Source organism: Rhineura floridana, chromosome 4 (assembly GCF_030035675.1).
Source record: "Rhineura floridana isolate rRhiFlo1 chromosome 4, rRhiFlo1.hap2, whole genome shotgun sequence".
Taxonomy (NCBI): Eukaryota; Metazoa; Chordata; class Lepidosauria; order Squamata; family Rhineuridae; genus Rhineura; species Rhineura floridana.
The window spans coordinates 195335510-195353340 of record NC_084483.1 but is presented as its reverse complement, the minus strand read 5'-3'; the positions used below and the strand labels follow the sequence as shown (position 1 = coordinate 195353340).

The 17831-nt window shown below is 41.5% G+C and overlaps 1 protein-coding gene across 4 annotated transcripts in view; it reads left to right on the top strand.

Annotated features, from left to right (window-relative positions):
* The window catches only part of PSME4 (proteasome activator subunit 4), a 113132-nt gene that overhangs the window by 66710 nt on the left and 28591 nt on the right, over positions 1 to 17831 (top strand). For all 4 annotated transcript variants that reach the window (XM_061625713.1, XM_061625712.1, XM_061625711.1 and 1 more), the window contains 15 exons: positions 1012 to 1107; positions 2980 to 3035; positions 4168 to 4224; positions 4469 to 4524; positions 4612 to 4710; positions 5878 to 5940; positions 6088 to 6183; positions 6653 to 6784; positions 8471 to 8680; positions 10351 to 10487; positions 10955 to 11008; positions 11767 to 11896; positions 12792 to 12873; positions 14860 to 15013; positions 15575 to 15644. In XM_061625713.1, the coding sequence (XP_061481697.1) occupies positions 1012 to 1107; positions 2980 to 3035; positions 4168 to 4224; positions 4469 to 4524; positions 4612 to 4710; positions 5878 to 5940; positions 6088 to 6183; positions 6653 to 6784; positions 8471 to 8680; positions 10351 to 10487; positions 10955 to 11008; positions 11767 to 11896; positions 12792 to 12873; positions 14860 to 15013; positions 15575 to 15644 (1492 nt within the window). The remainder of the gene's footprint in view (positions 1 to 1011; positions 1108 to 2979; positions 3036 to 4167; positions 4225 to 4468; positions 4525 to 4611; positions 4711 to 5877; positions 5941 to 6087; positions 6184 to 6652; positions 6785 to 8470; positions 8681 to 10350; positions 10488 to 10954; positions 11009 to 11766; positions 11897 to 12791; positions 12874 to 14859; positions 15014 to 15574; positions 15645 to 17831) is intronic.

The following is a 17831-nucleotide window of genomic DNA, read 5'->3' as shown; positions in this document are numbered from 1 at the left end:
AACTTGCTAGTTCTTAACCAGAGTGGATTGATTTAAGATTCAGTTTTTGAAAATGTAAAAAAATGCAAGTTGCATTCAAGTAAGCCCTACTCAGAGTAGGCTCATTAAAATTAATGAACCTCAGTTAGTTGAGTCTCTTAACTTCAGTGGGATTAGCACTGAACACCACATTGCATTTCTCTGGTTGGGGCTGGAAACATTTCTATAGAAGAGTCATTATTTGCACAGTTTCTTCCTGCAAGATATATACAGTATGACAAAGAGATGCAAGGCCCAGTTGCAAGAAGAAACAGTGCAAATAATCCTCCTCTACAGAAATGTTTTCAGCCCAAGAGCTACGTTTCCTCATGATTAACCTTTCAGGGGTGACATGTTAGCAGTGGGCAGGGTCAATGCAAAAAGAGTGAAAGCACCCCATTCTTTCTCGAATGGGCGCTAGGACATCTACACACAGCACTCATTCATATACCCGCACAGCTGTGCCTCCAGAAGTAATTAGATTTTAAAATGGCATTGGAGGTTCCCCCCCCCCAAGCCTAATTGCTGGAGGGTTGTGTGGACTTCCAAGGAGATCACAGTGTACAGGGAGGGTTGGATTAACACTTCATCCCTCTAGATTAATTTTCACCGGGTTGTTGTGAGGATAGAATGGGAGCAGGCGTGCAAGGCACTTTGAGTTCATTTGAGGAAAGGCGGGATAAAAATATAAGTTAAAAGCAAAGTGAAGGTAGCTGAACTAACATGTATAAACCTTTCAATAAACAGTTACTTTCTGGTTGCAGGTGTCTGGATTTTTTTCCTCTGTAGTTTAGAATTTGGTTGGTATTTGAGTATGTGATGGAAGTAGTCATATTCTTCACACTACTGGGATTCAGGAATTGCATGATTACCAAGAGCACTCTCTAGTGGCGAAAGGCCACTCATGGAAATCAGAGTTCAGTGCCAGCAAATAACCCTCTCTGCACCTAAAGCTATCTTAAATATTGAAATACGTTTAATTCTTGCTTTCAGAGATGATGTACAGCAGTGTCTTACTATAGTACACAATTGCCTGATTGGGTCCGGGAACGTTCTGCCGCCCCTGAAAGGAGAGAGAGTAGCTCACCTGTAAGTAATCTTTGCTCTGTACAGATGATACATAGAATGCCCTACGAAAAATCTTCACAGGTTCATATTTTCCTGTGTCACAAAGGATTCTGTAAAACCTTCATTGAAAGTTATCAACCTGGAATGATACATGTTCGAAAAACCCGGTATGTCTTATAGTGACTAGTGGAAGAGAGTCACATATGCTTGCTTATCTGTGTGCTGTGAAGCTGTGCTTTACATCAGCAAGTGCTTTTTGCACAGGATGGTGCAAAGCTTTCTCCTCACCCAAGAACTTGCAGTCACTGAATAACTGAGGGTGCAGTCTATACATGCTTGCTCAGAAGCAAGCTCCATTGAGTTCAGTGGGACTTACTCCCAAGTTAATGGGTATAGAATTGCAACCTACATTGTTTTTTCTTAGAGAAATAATGCCTCCTGCTCTTAGGTTTTGAAATCTATTTGTGTGTCTGCTTTGTACTTGCCATCTCGGAATTTGAAGGATCTAGTGCTGTCTGTGCTACACAAATGTTCTTCTGCCCACTCACTGAGCTGTTGCAGGTATTCAGTAATAGATTTGTAGCAAGCTAAGAGAGAAAAAAACTTCTCATATGGGGAAAAAAATCTTTATAATAAAGGGGCCACCGTTAAATACCATATTTACAGTGTATCTAAATAAACTACAGACTTAACCTGGTTTAATCATCATTCTCTGTCCCCTGGGATTGCTGGGAATCCTAGGTGCATGCCTGTAGGGCTTGATTAAAGTCTCTTAGCGGTTGGTATTCTTGTTCCACTGGTGAAATTTGTTGTGCAAGAGAATGCGTAAGCAGGTTGCTGGTAACATGGTTGCACAGTAGATTGTGTGCTCTGTTGTGCGACAGGTTTCTGCTAGCGCAACTGTTGTGTTTGATTCCTCTCTAGCTTAACATTAAACTTAACCTGTCTGCTAGGGCCCTTGCGCTAGCAGAGGACATTGGATGCAGCTCCCTAGATCAGCAAGGAGAATCAACTAATGATCTCTTAATAGAAAACTATCCAACATCTCACCAAACTACAATTTGTGGGAAACAATTCCTGCATGTTTTATTTAAAACACTTACATACTTCTGTTTATTAATGATGTCAATGCTGTTCACAAACATTAGAAACAAGTAAAATAAATAAGTACAAATGAAACAAACAGCAAAATACCAGTTAAAGGTGTTATAAAACTGATGTAAGATTGTAGTGTGGATAAGCTTTTGGGTTTTTTTTGCTATCTTTCAAAGCATCTTAGGACTTTGGAAATGGTTAAGAATGCTGTAACTGACTTTAAAAAACTAGCCTGCTTGGAGCAATGACACTAGAAAACTTAAGCATGGGATGATGGTAAGGGATAGGTCAGGGGTGGACAGAAGATAAATTATCTAAAAAGCAAAGCCATAAGATCACACAGCGCAGTGCAGTCCTAAAACACACACAAAAAATAGCTGCCCACTAATATTCTAGGAACTGTTTGAGACCATGTCTGTAGGTGTGCAGAAACTGGGGTCTTCAACATGATTATCTCTTGTTGTAGTTTCTCATTATATCAATTTACATACACAGTTTTTACATACCAAGAAAACATTTATGTGCTATCATTTGGGCCTCCAAGGTAGCTTACAATAATTAAAGACCATAAAACATAGCATATAAAAACCGCAGCAACAATTTGTAGAATTTGAGCCTTGCTTAACTCCTGTATTTGCCAACCTTCTTAAAACTTGTATTTAATCATAGAATCATAGTGGTAGCTGTTCTTGGCCTTCAGAAATGTTAACAATGACTAATGCATTTGGAAAAGTGATGTTGCATTCACAGTATCAAATGTTTTATTTAAACAGTGTGAATCCATTGTGTGTTCTGCAGGGTACCAAGTTTAGTGTCTTTAGAAGAGATCAAGCTTTATACTGGTGTTGATTATGGTAAGTTAGTTCCATCTCTTAGATAAAAGAATCATCTAAATCAGTGGTTCCCAACCTTTAGGAGTACGGGACCCCCTTTTTAAACTCAAATTTTTTTGTGACCCCCACGTGCTAATTGTTGTAATTTTAGTATCTGTTAACTGAAAAAAATACATAATGAAGTGTTAAGTAATGTCATTTTTTTGTTCATCTCAACAAATACGATATTTATTATCTGCCCTTCACCAGAAAGTCCCAGGGCAGATTACAGAATATAAACAACTTATAACAAAATTTGAAGGATAGTCAACTTACTAGATAACTAGGGACTTCACGCACCAACCCCATACACATGCAGTTGTGAGGTAGACACAGTCCTGATGTTGATCAAATCTGCATTCCTGCACATGGTCTCAGATGTAATGATTGTGATTAGCACCTTCAGACATAGTTTCATGTTATGAGAATGAGTAGCCATGAGACTTGAGTGCTCCCTCTTTCCCTTGTGTGTGGTGACTGAAAGTGTCTGATTGTAATTAGTATCAAGCCATAGTTTGCCTTTTGTTTCTGTGGGGGGTGGGTGGGAAAGGGGAGAAGGCAGCCTGAAAGCCTAACCCCATTTAGCTGGGAGTAGCTTCCATTGAATTTAGTAGGACTTATTTCTGAATAGACATGGTTAGGATTGTGCTGTAGGTCATATGACTACTCGTTCTTATAATGCTACATCATGGTTTAGCCTTTTGTCTGAACAACCCCGTTATATGGTTTATTATTTTTTCATGTAAAAGTGAGCAGCATGTTAGTTTCAATACAAAAACTAACCATCCTGATGTACTCAGCATTGGGAACACCTAGATGTTCACGGATGAGGATACATATGTGGAGCAGTACTTAACACTGAAACAAATGAGGAAGTAACTGTTTTTGTGCCAGCTTTGCATGTGCACTGGGGATAGTGTGTGCAAAAGTGTACTCAAGTAAATGCATGTGTGTCTGTATAAATCTTTTCCTGTTTCCACGTAATATTGTTGGAGGCAATTTGACTGCCCTTACATTTATTCTAGTATATCTATTCCCAGTGACCTGTGGCTTGCAATATAATGATATTTAGAGCATCGATGTTATAAATAATGAATGGTCTTGTCTTGTCTAGATTTATCAAGAGAGAATTACAGGGAAACCATCAGCAGGGTCACAAGGAAGCTGCTGCGTAAGTGCGTTTTTAGTTATTACTGTCCTTGCATCCACTGCACCTGCACAATTGTTTAAAGATTTGTAATTCACTGCATTTTTAAAATCTAATTTCATTCATGATAGTGGAAATAAAAAACACATAATAATTTATGCTTGCTTCCATTTTTATAGAATATTTCAGTCTAAATAGTGTCATGTAGTCTATGAACTAGCACTTTAAGTTGTTCTACTGAGTTGGATTTTCCTCTCTGCCATGATAGATTATATACTTGACAACTCGGAGGATGATACAAAGTCTTTGTTTCTCATCATAAAGGTACAGGTGCAATTTCTGATATGTTTTCTAATATTTTAAGATGGGCAAGTTGATTTGTTCTATATAACCCAAATCCTTATTTTACAGATCATTGGGGACCTTTTACATTTCCAAGGGTCACACAAACATGAGTTTGATTCACGATGGAAAAGCTTTAACTTGGTGAAAAAATCAATGGAGAACAGGGTTGGTATTTTATATAAATAGCTTATCTAAACATAAGTAGCATTTCTGAAACTCTCAGGAAGAATTTGTGGGCTCCCTAGAGCCTTAACGTATTAATAATAATTAATGATGGAACAGAAATTGTGGATAATTTTTTTCAGCACTAAAAATTGAAACCGTCATGGTATGATACTTAGAAAAAAATATACTAGGGCTTCATGATGTTGAAAAAAACATTAGTTTTAAAGATAGGATGATGTCATCCATCCTTCAAAATAAATGAACTACATTGAGAGGCTGTGGAAGCAATTGGAATGTGGGGGGAGCGGAAATACGGTAGTTGTGCGGTAGTTATACTTGACCCTGTTCAAAGTATAGGTATTGGAACTGTCGAAAGGAATATTACAGCTTGGAGGCCCAGGTCACAGCTAGGAGAATTCCCAAGACACCTTTTGTTGTTTGAGAAAATCAAAGTGAGATGATATCAGTTATTTTCTGGATTTTAGATTCTCACTTGCAGACACTGAAAATGTACATGATCAGACCTTGCTATGATGTGGAACGTTTTGGATAAGTGAACTGATCGCATCTTAAGCCATAACCAGGGAACATCATGAATCATTCATGTGGGGCTGAAGGAGGTCACTCATTGGACTGTGATTTATTTGAAATAAACATGCTGACTTTTGTCATCTCAATAGCGGTTGTTTATACCAACCTTCTGAGTCAGGAATACTACCTAGAATAGGAGGACAACGCTAAGTTAAGCAGCTAATAAATGCATTGAGGAGTAGATGTTCTGTTCATCATTGTATAAAGCCCATTAAGATGCAGAACACCATATTCTTGTGAAAAATTGTGGGTAGCTCAGAAAATTTGCCAAGCTGTATACATTTGAAGGACAAGACTTTGTTGACAAGCCAGTCATTACACTAACTGAGACAAGAGTATTGGATAATAAAGCCAGTCTTGGGTTTATTTTAGGTGTATAACTGTTTCCATCAAGGAATAAATTTTGAAGCAAAATAGAAGCACTGTGAGTTGCCATCCTTGAACAGAGATTTCCTTATTAGTAATCAATAGGAGATGCTGAGGAAGAACTGAGAAAATGAGGCAAAGGCAGAGAGCAGATTTGTAGCATTCATAATGCTGTTTTCATATACACATAATGCATTTGCTTGTTTGTAGCTTCAAGGCAAGAAACAGCATATCAGAGCACTGTTAATTGACAGAGTCATGTTGCAGCATGAGGTAATGTGCATTTCTCTACAACCAATGTTTGCTCATTGGCTACCCTTGCATTTGAAAAAAGTTGGAGTCTTCCTGCTTGTGCATGTTCCTTATATTTATAAAGTGAACACACACAAACACATTCTAATTTAGCTTTTGTCTGTTTAGCTAAGAACACTCACTGTTGAAGGCTGTGAATATAAAAAAGTACACCAAGACTTGATCAGGGACCTCCTGCGCTTGTCCACAAGTTCGTATGGCCAGGTACACATATGCCCACTCTCTCAGTTTTGTGCAGTCAGGGTGTTAATGGTGTTGGTTTTCAAATACAGTGCTGTTCTGTTTTTAGGACAAAACGGAAAGCTCTGTGCTAGCTTTATTCACTTTAATGATATTCTTTGTGTTTCTATTCTTCCTGTGATAAAATAGCTTGGTGGGCATGTCTAAAATGTACTTTGGGGTAGAATTAAAGGGTTGGAGCCAAAGATCCCATGTTATGTAGATAAGGCAGTTCAACTCACATGGGTTGGGGATTGCTTATCTCCTTATCTGAAGACACTTAGCTTGTGTCCCTGACCACAGTGTCATAATCCAAAGGGGACACTCCTGTAAATCCCAGGAATCAGCCTGAAAAACAAGCAAGTGTAGAAGAAACTTCATAAATTGAAGCTTGTTTAATTTTCCTGTCTTCAGTTTCCATGTGAAGGTCTTTGTGTGTTGTTTCTTTCTTTAGGTCAGAAGCAAAGCTCAGCATGCATTCTTTACAGCCCTGGGGACTTACAACTTCTGTTGCAGGGACATCATTCCTTTGGTTCTGGAGTTTTTGCAGCCAGATGGGCACGATGTCACCCAGCAGCAGTTTAAAGTAGGCAGGCTTCTGTTGATTCTCTCGGCAGGCTGCTGTTTCTGTGCTATGTGCTTGTGAAGTTGTGTTAGCATGACTTTGAAATGGCTGTGTTAGTCGTAAGTAGTGGTATGTGGTGCATTATGGTAATCATGAAAAACAAATTACATTAAAGTCACTTAAAACTTTCCTCCTTCCCTAATTCTAATATATTCCCCATGTTCTTCAGAGACTGCCATTATAATAGTACCTTTTCTGGGTACCATATATGAACAGATAACACTGTGTTTTTCATTGATTTTGTCATGGAATTTACGACTGAGTTGTTTTTGAGGAGACTTAATAATGAAGCCAAAGCCTGTTTTAAGGTTGTTTATTTAGCTAAGCGCTTAGCCAGAGTAGAGTACAGGACTCAACTCTCTTCCTCAAAATGGTGGTTAGTTACAGACAGTTATATACCTTTACCTCCGTCACAATCATGGCAACAGCTACATTGCTTTATTTTATGTTACAATGCTACAATGATGCTCTGCCCCCTGTTCCATCCGTCCTCCCTTCATTCCTGCAATATCAGTGTCCTTGGCACATTTTCACTACAACAGCACTATTCTCTATTGTCTATGTGACCCCCTGTCTAGGGAAAATGGCAGTCAGACTTGTTCAGTATTGATCGAAATCCACCTCAATTTCCAAGCTACTGTAGCACTCTTTCCCTTTGGAGGTTATTCAAATCCTGATCTAGGATACTTTTCTAAATCATTGTAAGATGGGCTGGCTTGAATAGGAGTAGGGTGGGGTGCTGTTTTATCCAGAACAGTGGAGGCAAGGAAGTTAGTGTTTCATACTTATTAGATACGGAGTAGTGTAGATTGGATGTGGTAACAAAAGGACTAAAAGCAAAGCTTTGATAAGGAGTGATTGCTTACTTGAAGCACTTCTACTCTGCTATTCAGCTGAGGAGGTTTCCAGAGTGGCCTACATGAGAGACAGTCTAAAAGATATGCCACAACAGGAAAAGGAGGGAAGGGGAAAACCACAAACTCGGGCCTCAATTCTTAAAAGCTGCATTCATTCACCTGAATTGTGTCCCCCAAATTTTAGGTATTATTATTTTTTTAGAATGTTTTAATCACTTTATAGTCAAGAAATCTTAAAGCAATGTACAAAAGAGAACAGAATTTCAAAACCATGTACAAAGTATAAATCAAATACAATCCAAAAAATCAATGTAGAATATAAAAATAAAATACAGTATAAACTTCTTAGTTATTTGTTGGAGGTTTGTGATATTAAGAAATGTGTAGCTGCATATATCTTCCGTCTTTCCTTTTAATTTCTTGTGAAGAAAAGTATAATTATAATGCAAAGCAATACAGCTTAAAGAAATGGTCTTCTGCAGCATGTTTGCAGCCTTGGAAGAATGAGGCAAGTGCTTCTATGAAGAAAAAGTTGCTTTTAAAAAGCAATGTAAGAAACACCTAGGTTGTGTGCACCGGTATTCAAAAATTGGTGTGCTTTATATTTACTGTGGGGTAAAACAATGCAGGGAGTTTTCCTTACTGCTGTCTTTGAGTAGAAATTACTTAAATTTAGCATCTCTCTCTCCCTCTCTCTGCACCTAACAGTATTTAGACTGTATTGAAGTCCTTTGAGGTTGTATACTCAATTCTAGGTTAATAATTGTGTCCTGAAACTTATTTTTGATAGGGTGCCTTGTATTGCCTTCTTGGAAACCACAGCGGAGTGTGTCTGGCAAATCTTCATGACTGGGACTGCATTGTCCAAACCTGGCCGGCAATAGTCTCTTCGGGACTGAGCAAAGCAATGTCTCTGGAAAAACCATCCATAGTCAGACTATTTGATGACCTTGCAGAGAAGATCCATAGGCAGTATGAAACAATAGGACTGGATTTTACAGTAAGCATGAAATAATTATTTCACTAAGCAACGCTTAGGAATGGCTGCATGAAGATACTGTCGAAAGTTGCATAATGGTCCTGGAACCCAGTAGTGGGTTGTGTAAGTCTTGTGGGTTGGACATCACTGGCAGTAGAATTGGATTCAAGGTAGTACTGCATTAATTCTTGTTTCCAATGCTACACTGGCAGTGTGATTGCTGTCATGAATGAAGATGATTTGGATACCACTCAGCATGGTAAGTAAGAAATGAAGGGGCCATAGCTCAGTGGTAGAGCATCTGCCTTGCATGGAGGAGGCTCCAGGGTTAATCCCTGGCATCTCCAGGTAGGGCTGGGAGAGACTCCTGCCTTGAAATCCTGGAGAGCTGCTGCCAGTCAGTGTAGGCAATACTGAGCTAGGTGGACCAATGGTCTGACTCAGTATAAGGCAGCTTCCTATGTTCTAAAGTAACTTGACTATGGTTGCTCTCACATAATTCAGAAACTGTGTGGGTTCAGGACAGTTTGCCAGTGAAGTATGTACCAGCCACTCCTCACAATTGATTTACCATCTAGAACATTCCACACACATGTATGTGTCCCTGCTGGATGATTATGTTGCCAGTGTAATGAAATGGGTCAAAAAGGCTGACATCTGGTGTGGGGATTAAAGAAGCTTACTGTGGAAGTTGTGGAGGAGCTTCCAGATCAAAGTAGTATGTATGTATGGACTGCCTTCAAGTCGATCCCGACATATGGCGACCCTACGAATAGGGTTTTCATGGTAAGCTGTATTCAGAGGGGGTTTACCATTGCTTTCCTCTGAGACTGAGAGGCAGTGACTGGCCCAAGGTCACCCAGTGAGCTTCATGGCTGTGTGGGGATTCGAAGCCTGGTCTCCCAGGTCGTAGTCCAACACTCTAACCACTACGCCACACTGGCTCAAAGTAGTAGTCAGGGGAAAAACTGAATTGCTGTGTTTTCATAGGTGACTTGTTTTTTTTTTATTGCTGATCTTTGTAGGCTGCAATTGGAGCCTTTTTTGGTTAAGTGGGATAAAAATGCTTACAGGGACATGTAAGGAGACATGCCTCCACTTTAAAGAATTGTCTGCACTCATCTAGAACCCACAGTGCAGATGCTGCAGGTAACACATAGTTGAACACCCCTGTACATGCAGCTGTAGTTTAGCTGCTCTGAGCAGGAATACACCACGTACACAGCCATGCGAAGAAGGAACACCTCTTATTTTGCTTTAGTTGGTAGTGTTGAGGAGCCACAGCTGATGAACAAGGTCTCTGAGCTAATTACTGCAAAGAACACAAAATGTGTGTTACTCAAGGTGCTTCTAGCAGGGATGGGGGAATATTTTAATTTCTAAAGTATTCATAGCTTCCAAGAAGACTGAATTAATTTGAGAAGATGCAAGGTGCAGCTACATAGATGACCACAGAAATTAAGAAATGGTCTTATGAGTTGAGGCTAGTAGAGCTGGGCCTTTGGAATATTCACCCAAGAGCAGTAATAAAACTAAAAGGACATCATTTGTTTGATAGGCTCAATATGATATATTTTTAAGAGTATTGTATGGCAAGGATGGTCTTTTGAATACCTAAAATATCCTGTGTTCCTCTGGGGAAAGTTTCTTGTTCAGTCAGAGGCTTCATTTATGCCTCCCTCTTTCTCCAGGTTCCAGAGAAATGTGTTGAGGTTGCTATCCTCATGCAGAAGTCAGCGAACCTGCACAGTGGCTGGACGAGTCTTAGTTCAGAGGAAATTCAGTTGGGAATTCAGCGACAGAAAGAAAGGAATGCTGAGTCCTCTCAGTAAGTGCAAAGGAGCCGTACCTGGAGATTCATTGCAAAGTCAGAATGCATTACATTTCTATGTGAAACCTAAACACATTGAGTGGTATTCACTGCTAGTCTTATTCACAGTAAACCCATTGAAATAGATAGAAATGACGAATTTAGGTTTATTAATTTCAGTGGGCCTACTCTGGGTAGAACTTAGTTGAATACAACCCATTATTTTCAGTTCAACCATTTTTGCTTACTGCTTCATGCATTCCATGAGAGCTTCAACATATCTTTCTTTGGGTTGATAAACAAACTGGAGCACGTGATGTTCAGTTAAAACTTTGCTTGAAAGCATGTTGTGCCAAGTCTTTGATGTTCAGTGGTTGCCACAAAGAACCAAATTCTATTTGCAGTAGCACAAACACAGGAGGTGTCCTGCATGTTATTCAGATCCTGCATATGGTTAATGTCTGATGGTTCCCTTTTGTTTTCAGAAACTATGAAAACTTGGTTAACAAGCTGTTAGATTGTGTGGATGAAAGAAATCTGTAAGTATGTGTGTATCTTTTCCAAAATGTAAATTATGCTCTAAATAATGAGAGACCCCTAGACAGGATTGTGGGATTATACTATGTGATTCTTTTCCAAGTCCCCAATCTAAATTCTGTGGCAGATGTGAGTGTTTTGCTTTCAGGGTTTCAGTTCATACAAAAAGGAATTGAAAGAACATCCAGCCCAAACCTTTGATACACAGCAGAATCAATCCCCCACTGACCTTACTAGGTCAGAGTTGAATAATGTAATAGTTTAGCTCAGGGATGGGGAACATTTAGCCCTGCACATGCTGTTGGTCTCCAACACCCACCAGCCCTAGCCTATGTGGGCAGTGTTTGGGGATGGCAGTTGTAGTCCTACAACATCATAATGATATCATGTGATTGATAGGTGAGTTGCCCCTCCCACCTGCCAAAGATGTCCTGTGCTGTGGCCTGGAGCAAAAAAAGGTCCCCTACCCCTGGCATAGTTAGGATTTGGCTCCCCTAGTGGTCAAAGGCAGTAAAGAGCTTTTGAGGGAAGTGGGTAGCTCTCCCAGAATCCAGTTTGCTTTCCTGCCTTCATTGAAGGAGATGTGTCTCTCTTGTTTCTCCAGCGTTTCTCCTCCTCCTCTTCCTCCTCCTCCTCCAGCTAATGTGTTCTAAGTTTGGTTTGGTTTCTGAACCTCAGAGTCTGTTTGTCCTACTGCTTATTTCCTGTGAGTTGATGTTCTGTTTATTCAGCAGCTACCCTTACCCTTTTTTCCCTCCAGCCCCTGGAAGTTTGAGCACATTGGCATTGGTTTTCTGTCCCTGCTCTTAAGAGATGACAGGGTGCTACCTGCAAGAGCCATACAATTCTTTGTGGAATGTCTGAATCATGATGCCCTAGTGGTTCGCAAGGTAAAAATGACCAAATGGATTTATATATTTGCTACAGCTTGGTTGCTGATTTTGATGCCATTCCTCTTAAACAAGGGGTAGGTTAACATGTTTGCTTTCACACATGTCAAAGTTATACTTGTGAATGAGCTCAGTACCCACTGTGCTTCCACACGACCAAGTTTGGGCAAAAATCAGACTAGTTGGACAGGTGTTGGCTTGCTGATTTGCCCAGTTCGCAGAGGAAACCACTTTGGACAACTAGCACCACTGACATTCCTTATTGTAGTGCAACACAAAGTGAAGGCATGAATTATACCTTAGTTAATCATTACATCGGGGTCCTAGGCAGCTGTTTTACACTAGGTCAGACTAACTGAATGTAGACTAGTATTGTGTCCTCTGACTGGCAGTGGCTCTCCAGGATCATAAGCAGAGGCCATCACTTGCTGCTTGATCATTTAAGTGGAGATGCCAAGGATTGAACCTGGAGCCTTCTGCATGCAAAGCATGTGCTCTTCCACTCAACTATTTTCTCTTCCTCGCTGAGCCACTGGAAACATTTTATGAATCAACAGGAGAAAACAAATGAGAAGAATGGTGGGCAAGATATAGTATCCTCTAAAGGGAGTCCAGTTTGTATGCCTGCCTTTTCAGTTGCTTGAAGCTACTAGAAAGTTCTTTTCAGTGGGATGTGATAAAAAGTTGATACAGACTGTGCTGGAAGATATCAGTTCTCCCTATTTAACTCTAGATAGTCATTCACTCTTTATGTAGTCCTATAATGTTGGGAGATGGAAAGGGAGGGCAAATCAATGTTAGAATGATTTTTTTTTAAAGGGTGGCAATGAAGCAGTTCCCTGTACTGAATTTGTAAAACACATGAGTTAATCCTCACTCCTTTTTTTTTTTAAAGATGGCAATCTCTGCGGTGGCTGGCATCCTCAAGCAGTTGAAGAGGCCTCACAAAAAGGTTCCCATCTGCCCTTTGCAAATCAGTAAGTGTCTGAACAAAAACAAGTTCAAGTCTGAAGTTACTTTTTTACCATGAAGTTCACAGTAGCAGACTGTAAATTGTCATAGGAAGATGCCTTATATCGAGTGAGACCATTGATCCATCTAGCTTGGTATTGTCTACAGTGACTGGCAGTGTCTAGCCAGGGTTTCAGGCAGCAGACATTTTCATTTGGAGATGCTGGGGATTGAACCTGTGATCTTCTGCACTCAAAGCAGATGCTCTACCACTGAGCTGTGGTTCTTCTCATTGGAGTTAATCCAGTAATTTAAATCCAGTATGTCAATCCAGTACTTAAACACACACACGTGCACACACAAGATTCTGAATTTAGCAGAATAATAACAGAGAGTAAACCAATTTCAATATAGACCATAGTCGCCAAGGCAGATGGATGTAACCCTCAAGCACTGGTTTTGTACATTTATTAAAGTAATGGGCAGAGCGATCCAACTTCTTGGAGGTCAGCGGGAGCAAAGCTCGCAGAGGCAGAGCTGGTGCCACATCCAGCTGCCACTTGGAAACCTTGTGGAGGGGAGGATACTGATTGCGCTGGCAGGGTGTGGTGGAAGGAAACAAAATACATGTTTTTTGTTTTACCCCTTTTCCTGGCATACCAGTTGCCGCAATGGAGGGCCATGGGAGGGAGCCGAATGGCACCTGGGTATCGTGTAAGTCTCCCTCCTCCGACACACACCCAGATTGCCCCTTTTGCAGGCCTTACGCCAGCTCCCCTTCCTCTGGGCTGGGCTTTCCCAGCGGACCTCCACCTGAGCTGGGATTGAGGGGCTTATGCAGGCATAACCTTGACTGAGTTGGGACCCAGCTGGCTCAGCTGGAGGTCTGCCATATCCAGCTCACCTCAGCGTGACATAAATAGCAGTTGGATTGCGCCCAAAGACATTAAATATGGGCACTACAACTGATGTGCACAAATATTCTGGTTCTCTCTGTTGAAGCCACTTGATGAAACTTTAGAAAGTCTTGAGTCGTTTGTAATGTGTTTTAGGGTTCAAATGCAAAACTCTAGGCATCCAGTTCCAAATATTTTGTTGGAAATAGATGGATTTTAATAAAGTGACAGCTTTTAGCCAGGTTTCAAGCTCCAATAACAAGTCTCCTTGAGTGAAAGAAATCTCAAAAATTTGGTTGTAAGAAAGGAAATGAAATATTAATTTATTTTCAACTAGATAATTGCATGATTGGAACAACTTCTGGTTCTGCAGCTGGACTTCCCCCTCTCCTCACTTCCCCATGTGTCCCATGCTATTCCTGATCTGCTCCAGAGGTTGGGGGAACCTCCAGAACAGATTTAGGGGGCACATGGGGAAAGAAGAGAGGGAGAATGTTCTGTTGAGCAAGGAGAAGTTCTTGCACTGGTGAAAAATTTGCCTTAGATTTAATGTTGAATACACCTGGTATTTGGTGGTGGTATTTTGACCTTTGACCCTGGCCAAGCAACAACTACACATAGGAAAGCATTTTCAATAGCCATGGGGAATTTTGCTCCTATTAATGCTTGAAAGACCAAGCCCCACCACCTTCCCAAGGTAGTAAATTTTGTTCTACCTCTGACAGAGGCCAGCGTTGAACTAATTTTCAGTAACTGTAGCTTATAGGCGTATCGTGTTTTTAGTGGGCTTTTTATAATTGTCCTTGCTTTTGTTTTAATTATGTTAATATAATGATAAAATAAAGAGGATTTGGTTCATAATGCAGTTTTAGTAATTTTATTACCATTTGAATGCAAATTGCATAACTTCCTTCTATAGAAAACGTAGATAAGTAATTGTCAGATTTCCTCTGGAAAGGCATGGAAACAAATAAAAAATCTCAGAATCCATAAACTCTTAAAGCTGCCCGTCTTGTAAAATACTGACGGTTCTGGTCACGGGAACAACAAAAATAGAAAATACCAAGTATATGAGTCAATTTAATAGTTATTTTCTCTTCTTTTGCATGTGAACAGGTGGAGCCCCTCAGCTTCCTGATATCCAGGCTGGTGACAGACCTGACAACCAGTGGCTGCATTATGAGAGTGCCAGTTTGCCAAAGACTAAAAAAGCTTGGGAGGCCTGCCATTTTGTGGAGAAAACACACTGGGGATACTACACCTGGCCTCAGTAAGTGCTGGCTTGTTTTTCCCCTTCTGGTGAACAAGAAAGTGAATTAGAGCAGGAGTGGAGAACCTGTGGCCCTCCAGATGTTGCGGAAGTACTGGCCACTGGCTATGCTGGCTGGGGCTGGTGGCCCTTGGAACGTAACAATATCTGGAGGGCTGCAGGTTCCTCATCCCTGAACTAAAACTACTTTGTAGTCTCTGCCAAGGCACAACAGCCTTCTAGTCGTTGTCTTGCTGACTTTAACATTGGACTCTACTTTATTCTTGATTTGTGGCAGCAACAACAAAATTATTTCTTCAGTGTATCTTACAATCATGTTTAGCTCTTTGGAGCTCCATCTTATTATCCATTTAAAGTATTTTGGCAGAATAGGGTGGGTCTAGATTTTGATTTGGCTATGTTCCTTTTTTTTTTAAGAACTTCATGTTGACTTCTGTTCAAATTTGCCTCCCATTGTCATTGCTGTTGTGAGTTTTGACACACTGCAACAATGCCACAACTACATTTTTTGTTCAAAAATATTGAAAGCTACTTGATTTTTTTTCTCCTTTCAATTTCTAGAAATATGGAGATTTATGCTTCCGCAGAAGAGCAACCAAAGCTTGGGAGGAGTAGACAGGAACTTTCAGAGGTGAATGTTAAACTCTGCTGAAAACCTGATTCAAGTTTGGGCACATATCTTTATTCCATTTGTGATTGTGGATGAGCTTGTACAATTTGAAAGCCCAACTGTGTTATCTGTATTCCACACAGTTCCTAGTTAAAATAGGAGTGCAATTAATGACACAGAATAACTTGTTGCTAATAAGTTCCGTGGCTACTCTGATCGTGCTTCACATTTGTGTTTGTTTTTTCCTACTATGGGGATTCAGTGTATGAATGAATTGTAACGTCATGATTATTTTCCCTATGAGTCCGGCCATCACAGCGGGTTTTAGCTCCACCTATCGTGCGAAGGCAAGAATGTCTTTGAAGTCAAGACTAGGGGCGTCAGGCCCCTCCCACTCTCCAGTTCATTCTTGCCTTCGTACGAACAAGATTGGAATTATAGCGTAGCATTTAGCTAAGTCTCTCGTATTTGTTTGTGTATTTGTCTTCAAATCCTTCCTTTTTCTGTTTTGTGTTTAGCTCACTAAGGGTCCCCACAGAGACCGCGGCTGCGGCTCTCTTCGCTCTTTTCCCAATCCTGAGCTATTCATTTCAATTTACTTTCCTTCCTTGACTGGGGGCTCCCTCTGAGACCGCGGCTGCGGTTCTCTTGTTTTTGGCCGTTTTTGAGATCCCCCCCCCGGCTCTGTTGCATCCATTGTCTGGGGGCTCCCTCAGAGACCGCGGCTGCGGTTCTCTTTGTTTTTGACCGTTTCTGAGCTTCCCCCCCCCCCGGCTCTGTTGCCGCGGTTGCGGCTCTTCCGATCTCAGCGGGAGCTTGCGGCTGCGGCTCCCGCCGTTACCCCGTCACTCGATTTAGCCTGCCCGGGTCCGTTCTCTCCCCACTGTAACCTGTGGCTGCGGCTACTTCATTAGTGCCTTTACCTGAGTTTTACTTTTTACCTCAGCTCACCCTCGCTACGTGGCTTTAATTTCCCACTGCGAAGGGCTTTGCAGACGGCGACGGTGGCTCTCTCTGCGGCGGCTGCCGCTTTTCCCTTACTGCACTGTTCCCTCCTGGGGGTTTTTTAGACCCGCTAGTGCGGTTTTCGGCCCCGCGGTTCCTCCTGCGAGACTGTGCTGGGCAGCCCTTCCCCCAGTTCACTTCCAGACGGCCGCCATTGCTTCTTCTCTCTCCGCCATTTTTTCCCGCTCTTTTTTTCCGGGCGCCATTTTTTGAATTCAAATTTCCCGCCTTTTTTGTTACCCTTATTAACCATCGGATACCTCCCCTGCAGGCTATCTATCCGTATGTGTGTTGTATACGTGCTGCAGACAGACTTACACAGGGCTGATTTACACACAATTTTACTGTGGCTGTAATCCTAGTGGCTGGATTATATTATCAAGGCTGGAGCTCCAATCCTAGTGGGCTGAATTGTATTATCAAGGCTGGAGCTTTAATCCTAGTGGCTGGATTGTATTCTCAAGGCTGGAGCTTTAATCCTAGTGGCTGGATTGTATTATCAAGGCTGGAGCTTTACTCTTAGTGGCTGATTTGTACTAAATCTGATTTATATTGGTCCTGCCCCCTCTGGGGTCGTGAACCAAGCCTGAAACCCAGCCTACAGCACTAATCTGAGTGTACCAACTCTAAAACAGCCTATATTACATTAACGCTGATACCTCAGTGCATTCTGCCCCCTCTGTGGCAGTGCACTTCGCCATCTGCCAGTGTATTCTACCCCCTCCGTGGTCGTACGCTGTGCCAGTTCGGGTCTTTACATCCTGCCCCCTCCGTGGCAGTGTACTGCACCCAAGTTAATATAAGATGGCAGAACAGCCAGGCATGTCGCCATCAACCCATATGGTGCCAGATCAGCCAGGCATGCCACAATCAGCCAAGCCACAACATCCTAACACGACTAAGACCAGACATGCCAAAGCACTGGCTAAGACAAAACATCTTTCCAGCCATAGTAAACCAAAGCGCCCACGTTATGTCTCTGTGCCAACCACCACCACAGCACAGGCACACATAAGCGATATTCTCCATTCCCCTGCTGCTGCCTCTGACGAGGAAGAGTTTGTTGGCTTTCCAGCTCAGTGTTCGCCTAACGAACCTCCCTCTGTTTTACCGCCCCAAACATCTGTTCCAATAGTTCCTCAGGCACATACATCTGCCACATCCGGTCTGCAGCTGTCTCCTGATTTCCTCTCCCAACTTCAA